The following is a 9,020-nucleotide window of genomic DNA, read 5'->3' as shown; positions in this document are numbered from 1 at the left end:
TGTGGTCGAATACTTTAGTACAAGGTGCATCAAAGTTTATTTAAAAATAAAAAATCCCCTGTTTCATGGCATGCCTTGATGCAGGGCATCACCCACTTGTAAAAAAAACTTAATCAACATAAACTCACCAGAAATCCAATTACTTTGTAACCTTGTTCAATCAACCACACAAGAATACATGAAGTGTCCAAACCTCCACTATATGCGAGCACGACAGTTTCTTTACTTGCCATTCTAAAATAAAAAAGTTTGGTAAAAGTTTCAGCTACAAAGAACAATAATATGAAATAACATAGGATTGTGAAATCAAAATATTCATATGTTTTATTTTTTGTATTTTCGTAGTAAGTAAAAAGTTATTAACCAAAAGCTTAAAAAATAATACTGTGCGGCAAAGTTCATTTTTAAATGAACTATTCTCAGTTAAAAATAAATCGATTAAAAAATCGAAGTCAAGGAGCTTAGAAGTAAAAGAAGTAGTCTTGTAGTAATTGTTTGGCTACTTGTATATCACTTAAGATCAGCTTAAGTGGAAAATCTGGTTGAACTGCTGGTGGCATTAGTACCCAACTTTTGTTTAGAGTGAAGACCAGTTTCATTTTGAAGTAATTATCTGTCTGGTTGAGGAACTAATTATCTGTGCATGGAATTGTATTGTTTAAGACACTGATAGGCCAACATGGGCAATTCATGTGGGGTAGCAACGGTGAAAAAAGTAGTAACGCTTGGTGGTACTCGCAATCAAGCTGTCTCTTTGAACAGACCAAGAAATACAAAACCTGCTTCAGTGGAAAAAGTGAAATCTGATAAAACAAATAATGAAGAAAGCACAAAAGTTATCAAACATGATGAAGCAAGGGTTATGAACCAAAAGGAGCTTCCTAAAAGAAGAGAAAGCAAAGCAGCAAGCATCAGAGCAAACAGAGTCAATAACAATATCACTACTGTGAAAAACAGAATACAAACTAAAACTCCCCAAAAACTGCCAAACAAGATTGAGTTAGATCCACCAAAACCTACAGTGCCGAGGATGACAAATAAACCGAAACCTCCAAAAAAGGAAAAAGCGCCCAGGATCCGTAGAAAAAGGCATTCAAAGAAAATAATAATGTGCAAGTCTTCTTCTACAAGTTCTGCTGGTGTTGGCAACATCAGAAAAACTAAATTTGATTCAAGACCACAACACCAACCAAAACAAACGAAGCAAAACAACCTGACATTCGGCTCCAGTTTCGAGTGGAAAAAAGACGAAAACAGGTAAAAACATTTTTTGTCATGTAATACCCAACAGTTTTCATTTGTACACATATGCTGATGACGTTATAAATGCATATTAGCCTTAACCTATATAAACATAGTCAATACGCACATATATTCAGTAATATAAGTATATATAATATGTATGGTAGGGTGGGAAATATGGGACACATTTTTCTTCTACGTCTTCCCAAAAAATAAGGATTTATAAAATGGTATCCTCACAACTCCAAAAGCCGTTGTTAATTGTTAAAAACAAGATTAGGATATTTGGATATTGTGTGCTAAAGCTGTCCCATTACCCCCCACCCTACAATATAACAATCTTTTACCCGGTGGTAGCCTATATATAAACAATACACAGTTATATTTAGTAATGCAAGTATATATAATATGTATTACATTCTCTTACCTGGCGGTATCCTTAGATTGCTGGCTGAATATAAAGTCGCGTCAGATAGAATAAGAAGCTCGTTACGAATCGAACAACGTGCGAAAGCAGAAGCACAAATGTGGAGATCTAAGCTGGAAAGAATAGCACTTGAGCACCGGGAACGTTTGTTTAGACAAGCAGGGTCGCTACGTTATAGGCTCCGGAATGCAGAAGATCTGTTATGCTATCACGAACTAAGGGAACGAAGAATGCAAGCAACTAACGAGAAAATGAAGGGTGAGACGTGAAAGATAAAAGTCCAACATGATGATGAAATATTACACGATTCGCAACGTTTTGAAAAGTTATTGTCGTTTTCTATTTATTTTATGTCTGTTAGGAAATACGTGGTTTACTTTTTATTTTGTAAAGGTTATCCTGTCTGAACCAAACCAGACATGAATATATATAGGACTGTAGACCAACTTCGTAACTTCACGAAAAACAACAAACAACAATTTGGTGGTTTTCCTGAAGGGAAATTACCTAAAAACAAACTTTCTAAAATCTTTTGAAAGAAATAATGCAAACAATGAATAAATTTTAAAAGAAAGAAATTTTAGCTCTAATATTAAAACAAAGTATTAGTCTACGATATAACGTCGATTTGGTATTGGTTTTGTATATCATGGCGTACTTAAAACATTAAGGCTTACTCCATACATATTGAGTAGGCCATGGGTATGAAGTCATTCGATACTCGGAATTTAAATAAAAATTGAATGTCACAGGTTTAATAGATAGCGTGAAAGAGGAAGCGCGTTCCCTGCGCGTTGAGAGTGAAAAACGTCGGCAAGCAACTCAACGAAACTTTGACGAAAAACTGTCAACCATTGCTTGCGAACTTGACCGGATAAGGAGCAAAATGGATAATACGAGGCTGTCTTGTCTTGCCAAAACTGTCACTTCTGATCCTGAGATAACATCAGACTCGACAGCTCAAATAACCGCCAGCCGAGCGAGCGAATCTCTTAGTTGCCTTGTGGCGAAAAAACGAACCGTCGTACCAACTACTAATAGTGGGTTTTCGACTACGGTACCACCAGTTATCAAGCACCATAATATCTTATCGTCTTTGCCGACAAAATTTCGAAGGCACACTGTAAATTCTGGCTATGAACTTAAAGAACTTGCGCAATATTCGCGACACTACAACGCGAAATTTGCTGCTTGTAGTCCAGTACAGCACGACCGGAAAACGAACAGCAGCAGTTCTACCAGTATACATGCTTCGCAACAAAATGTAACTGGATATTGCAACCAATCGACTGGCAATGCATGTTACTGCTGCAGCTCAAACAGCTCAAACAAAACTCCAAAACGAAGACTCAGTGGCGAAAAATCTGTACAGATCAACGAAAAAACGATCAACACAACAGACGCAGTGAAATCGCTCAATCAAATACAAACTCGACCGTTTACAATGAAAACGAATTTTGCCCGTTTGACCCAATCGGTCACAGGAGCAAAATGCGCCTCCTGCCAACCTAATTGTTGCTGCTCACAGGAGGAAACTTCTCATCAAGTGCCAGGAGCGAGCGATTCACTCAGCAGTACACCACTTCGTAATTACCTAATACGACGTTCGGCGTGCGAGTCCACGTTTGACACGTCCTTGCATTCCGGTCGACTATGTGTTGGTACTATTAACCAAAGCATGGGATCTCCCACTCACTCCAATGCACACACGCGCACCCCACACGCTGAGTGTATGTGCAGCACGTTTGAAAGCCCGATATCCTCAAACTGCGTTAAAATGGTTGATAACAACCAGGATGTCACAGCCCGATATCAAGTGATCACTTCCTATTCTAGAAACTCAAGCGCATACCCGAGCTCGTGCTAAAAATCTAGTATCTTAAAAGCTTACAAACACGTTTCATGAGAATATCAGTACGCTGGGTCTCGTATACACTTTTATTTGTTTTGATATTTCTTTATTGTCCTTTTCCGTTCGTTTTGTGACTTAATTATCGCTGCAGTTCTGTATAGTGGGGTGGAGGAAGACGGGTCACTTCTATAAAAAACATTATCCAAATTATTGATCGTATTTTAAATAATTAACGACGTCAATGGAAGTCGCGAAGATACTGTTTTATATTCTTTAATTCTTCTTTGTTTACAACTAAATGGGACGAGAAAATTTATTGAAAGAGTGTCTCATCTTTTCCCCCCACTATATATCGACTGTTTCAGCAAATGAGAATAACTGTTATTACTCCTATTATTCGTGAAAACATCGATATCCAGATTTAGATATAAAGTTTTATATTTAATGACGTTCGTATTAAAACACTGTGCAACGAGATGATGGCATTAAAACAAAAGTCATAAATCTTGAAAAGGCTTAATTAGTAAACCTCGGGATCGATTGTAGCCAACGCTAAACCAGACGCATTTGACTTCGTGCTCCGGCGAAAGCTTTTCCGCAGTGAGAATTTCATTCTCGGTATATTAAGACGGCGCCTCCAATCCACAAAAGTGAGCGGCATGCCTATAATGTTCGCAAGGACTATTATGTCTTCCACAATTGTGTGTACGGGTTCGTTGGCTGATAGGAAGGTTATGGATGCAATGGTAGCGTCTAGGATGACGCAGACTATCGTTACTCCAACCGCTCTTTTTACAACAGCTATCAGTCTTTCTGTTCCCCGGGATTTGATATTGTTCATACCTCCTTGTACGTTGTTTCGATGGGTGAGAATCGGGCGGACAAAAAGGTAAAGAAGGCATAGATGAAATACAATAGAGAGCGCGGCCGTTACGACTAAATATACGAAGTGGAAGCTTAGGCTTCCATCGAGAAGATGGCAGCCATTTCTAGAAACCTCGTAATGACGAGCGAGACCGAAAAGAGCGGGAACCAAAAGTCCAGTGACTACTATACAGCCAAGAGTTAGCGGGCTAAGCCACCTTACTGCTGTAGTCTCTAAATGCCTTGTACACGGGTGTAGATAGAACGAGCGTTGGCGCAACCACAGGAGAACGTATACAGATATTAGCGAGGACGTCATTAGAACGAAAATAGTGTTGGTGATTGCTTCGCAATGGTGGAAGCCGTCGAAGAATGTGTGAAGTAATTCGTAAACTAATTTGCCGGTGAACATGGCGCATGCAGCGCTAGAACTTATGATGGAGCATGCCCTCATCCTTGCCGCCATCTGGTCCGAGTTACCGGTACCGTTGACCGCTACTGAACGCACTATAAATGCTGCTACCACACCAACGCGTCGCTTCGGTGTCCGGCGCCGGATTTTGTACTCGTAGACCGAGAGGGAAATTGCGATGTACGCCGCTATGCAGCTAAATATAACCGAGGTTGCCAAGCGAACAATTATTTCGGTCGATATCTGTTTGACAGACGTTGTCCCGTTGGTTCCACCATGCGGTTGATCACTGACATTTGAAATGTGTCTTAAGTTGTCGGTTTCAACATAAGCGACAGTCATATACTCCTCGTAACTTGATCGTGAGACATTTTCATCAGGTTTTAATATGTCAGCCATCAACATGCTCGCTCGAGTTTCATTCGTCGCATTACTCAAGGCAGGCAGATTCAGGTCAGATTCGACTGGAACAGAAACGAAAAAAGTCAATACGAGTTGCTTAAATGTGAGGGCAGTTTTATTGCGCACGGACTCAGTAAGATTGATCGTTATCAAAACTTTAGCGGATCGATGGACGAAGTCAGTTCATTTTTTGTCTTGTAAGTGACAGGCATTAACTTAATTAAAATTATAATAAAATAAAGTAAAACCATACAGCAAACAAATTTATTGAAAAACCAGGAGAATTAAATTAGTTTAGGCAATTGGGAGTAAATTTAGTAACAACACCTTTCATTCAATGCCAGTGCTACTGACAGGGCATTGCCTACGGTGATCAAAACCTCCAGAAAAAAAGACAACATCGCCCAGGAAAAAATGCAGAATTTAATAAACATATATTATAGGGTGGGAAAAGATGGAACACCTTTTCATTCTGTTTTCTCATCCCATTTGGAATTAAACAAAAAACATTGAAAAATTTATAAACCGTATCCTCACGACTCCCACAGACCGTTGTTGATTGTTTAAAACAAAATGTCCGGTTGGGTAAAATGGATAACGTTATCACATAATCCCCCATATTTTCAGTCGTATTTTTAACAATCAACAATGCTTTTTCACAGTTTTAAAACTGCAGTTATTTTTTTTTCTTCTAAATATTCTTCGTTTTCTACCAATGACGACATAAAAGGGAATAAAAACATGAATCATCTTACCGTTAAAAAGCGCGATCGTGAATATTTAACAATATAAGCGGGATCTATTATATGCATCAGGGATCTGTTATATATAGTAGGGTGGGGGAAGATGGGACATATTTTGATTCTATTTTCTCGTCCAATTTGGTAGTAAACGAAGAACATTCAAAAAATTATCAAACTATATCCTCACGACTTTCATAGACCGTTGTCAATTGTTTAAAACACGATTGGGATATTTGGATATTATGTGTTAAAGGTGTCCCATCTTCCCCCACACTACTGTATATACAATAAATACAACCAGGGATATATTATATGCTGCCTAACGAAGCTTCAACCGCACGACGCGCAGTGGGTAATGGAATAAAAGGTTAATGGCATCGGTGGTCGGTGGTACAACACCGCTCGAATCGCGCCCAAAAATTACTTGGGTGCCCTCACATGACAGTGAATCAATTTTAAAATCGCACTAAAATAAGCATAATGGACATTGGTGAATGCGAACCCATTAGAAACACCACACACATAAATATTCAACGCGTTGTCGCCGAAAGTGTAACAAAGTCTATACCTCTCAACGTTACTTTGACATGCACTATACAAGAACAGGCTAATCAAAGTTTTGATTTTTGATTAGCAAGAAAATCAATCGTCTTAGTCTATCGAGCGTAACGACCACTTTCCTAGTTGTTTAAACATAAAATCTAATACTTACTAGGTGAATTTAACATGAGGTCTCAGTGATCCCACTTTGCAGGCTGCTTGATCCGAAAACGGCAACCAAAATTAGTATGTAAGTCTGGACTAAATTCAAGTTAATTCAATCTTGTTTTATCACGCCTAATCATGCTAAAACACACTAAAAATAAGTATAACAATTTGATACGCGACTTCTATAGGGGCAACATTAGTCCCGACCACTAACATTTAAAATCAATGGTCTATAACTAAAAACACTGTCAAACTTACAGAAAAAACGTCAAATGATTTCCTAAACCGTTACTAAAGCATTAACCGGTGCTCAAATTATAAGATTTTACACCTGAATATGAATTACGATAGTACTATGTGGGAACACCTTTAGTACATATTATTATTATAACTCTTTGAATGTTCTTTGTTTACTACCAACGGAACGATAAAAAATGAAAAAGTGTCCTATCTTTCCCCACCCTATACTATATAAAAAATCTACAAGATCCAAACACTCTTCTCTGATTCTTAAACTTCACTCTGTAGCTGACCGGACGGGCGCGCTAACAGTTTTTGAAATGTCAATACAGCTATTGAACCATCCCAGTCTTAAACTATGCGATTGCCGACACTAATGGAGTACCTGTAGACCCATCGTCTGCTATATGGGATGAAAAAAAGAAACCACAGACCTGCAGTCGGAATATTATCCTCATTTATAAAGTCTCCAGAGAGCAGTCGGGGCACAAGGCGGTTAATTCACTGCGACAATATGTGCATGGCTGCATCCGGACGTATATGCCACTGAGCCAAATCGGCAGGTGAATCGGATATTTCTTTATGCACCTTCGACCGCAATCCATATCAAATATATGCTACGATTTTTCACTCATTACTTTTATCGGATTAAGGTGGCCCTATCTTGCTGCTTTGGCCAATGCATTATGGATAAACGGCAAGTGATTTATCTTTAAATGAGCCGAGACCTTGTTTTCCCCCACGTTTTACGACTAATCGTGTTCTTGATGTGCCAGAAAACCCAGGGCCAAGTCACGCAGGTCGCGCTTAATTGTTTTACGCTTGAATCAAAGCACGCACCCGACTGTTGCTGGAACGTCTGTCAAATTATATGGATTCACGGCCTGGTAGCGGTTATAGTGGATTGAAATGACGAACCAACAGCCCTATACGCACTTTTTACCGGCAGTCCAAATCTACTGTATGGTAGGATGGGGGAAGATGGGACACCTTTAGTACCACGACTCCCATAGACCGTTGGTAATTGTTTAAAACACGATCAGGACATTTAGATATTATGTGCTAAAGGTGACCTATCTTCCCCCACCCTACTATATATATATATGCGTTACCATTAGCTTAACGTTTAAATGCTTCTAACAAAATCTATCATTCGCTATATATAGCTAAAGCTAAAGCAACTATGCACTGCGACTGTCTTTAGCTGATACAATCTTAACGAACCTGTGGCAATAAACAAATACTAAATGAATTATTCAAGCTAAGGTAGACGCTGCAGACTAATAAACAAACAAACCAGAGTTCATTTCAATCTTACTGTTTTCTAGGCACGACCAACGGCCAAACAAAGGCGTCGAGTAATCTAATCAACGAAAACCGCTCCAGAAGGATTGAGTTCAAATCAGGTGAAATATAGGAATAATCGAAATAAAGGCTCGATTGCCTAATGAACGGCCGATGGCGCCCACGTAGACGGCTCTAATTAAGACGCATTACGTGTGAGGTTTAACCTTTTCATGTGCATTTTTTTCAGACAGTTTCGGTGCAAAAAGTAAATGACAAAATTAAAGCAGGGATCAAATGCACAAAACTTGTAATAATTCATAGTCAGTTTATGTTAAGATACATATTTGCGCGTCTTGTGAATAAAGTCACAGTTATAGTCAAACACAGTAAATGTTTAGAGTTGACACATGCGCTTCAATAATAAAAACATTTGGTTGAAATTTTCATCGAAATATAACGACGTTCGTCTATAATTATACGAAGTGACAAATATTTGCAAAAGTGAGACACTTAAGCTTGTTGAAAGACGATACAATATTCGTAATATGAGATATTATTAAAATAAACATAAAAAACAACGTAGACACAAAAGTGCTGTGTATATATGCCAGGTTTCTATTTGGCACACGAATCTGAATAAAAACACAAGACTGTAAAACATATTTAAGGTTATCTGCTGTCACTGCTTATAACTATTCTTAAAACCAATAAATCGTTGCTACTCGCAGATTCAAAGTGTCATTCTAGCTATCGGGTTATTATGTAAGAAGCAATGAATAATACATTCATTCAAGAGGTCACTAATGGGTTCTCAAAGGAGGGGGATCCTCTAGAGTCATCAGC

The 9,020-nt window shown here is 38.5% G+C and overlaps 3 protein-coding genes across 3 annotated transcripts in view; 1 reads left to right on the top strand and 2 right to left on the bottom strand.

The window, feature by feature from the left end:
• LOC100176491 (argininosuccinate synthase-like) overlaps positions 1-1,994 on the bottom strand; it is a 6,565-nt gene extending 4,571 nt beyond the window's left edge. Inside the window, exons 1-2 of the mRNA XM_009861452.3 lie at positions 1,670-1,994; positions 129-234 (exon numbers count right to left, since the gene is read on the bottom strand). Coding sequence (XP_009859754.1) covers positions 129-233 — 105 coding nt within the window. The 5' untranslated portion in view covers position 234; positions 1,670-1,994. The remainder of the gene's footprint in view (positions 1-128; positions 235-1,669) is intronic.
• On the top strand, positions 1,651-3,536 carry LOC113474530. Its single transcript, XM_026835927.1, has 2 exons — positions 1,651-1,927; positions 2,422-3,536. The coding sequence occupies exons 1-2, from the start codon at positions 1,651-1,653 to the stop codon at positions 3,534-3,536; spliced, it is 1,392 nt and encodes a 463-aa protein (XP_026691728.1).
• A 284-nt stretch (positions 3,537-3,820) lies between these two features.
• Positions 3,821-7,666, bottom strand: LOC113474011. The gene is made up of 2 exons (XM_018813513.2): positions 6,655-7,666; positions 3,821-5,261 (listed from the first exon to the last, which is right to left on the bottom strand). The coding sequence occupies exons 1-2, from the start codon at positions 6,668-6,670 to the stop codon at positions 4,042-4,044; spliced, it is 1,236 nt and encodes a 411-aa protein (XP_018669058.1). The 5' UTR covers positions 6,671-7,666; the 3' UTR covers positions 3,821-4,041.
• Positions 7,667-9,020: the final 1,354 nt, after the last annotated feature.

Source organism: Ciona intestinalis, chromosome 9 (genome assembly GCF_000224145.3).
Source record: "Ciona intestinalis chromosome 9, KH, whole genome shotgun sequence".
NCBI lineage: Eukaryota > Metazoa > Chordata > Ascidiacea > Phlebobranchia > Cionidae > Ciona > Ciona intestinalis.
This window is presented reverse-complemented; position numbering and strand designations above follow the sequence as displayed.

Coding starts and splice junctions, on each gene's coding strand:
- LOC113474530 (XM_026835927.1), top strand. CDS start 1,651: ATGTATTACATTCTCTTACCTGGCGGTATCCTTAGATTGCTGGCTGAA. Junction 1,928..2,421: donor AACTAACGAGAAAATGAAGG/GTGAGACGTGAA, acceptor TGAATGTCACAG/GTTTAATAGATAGCGTGAAA.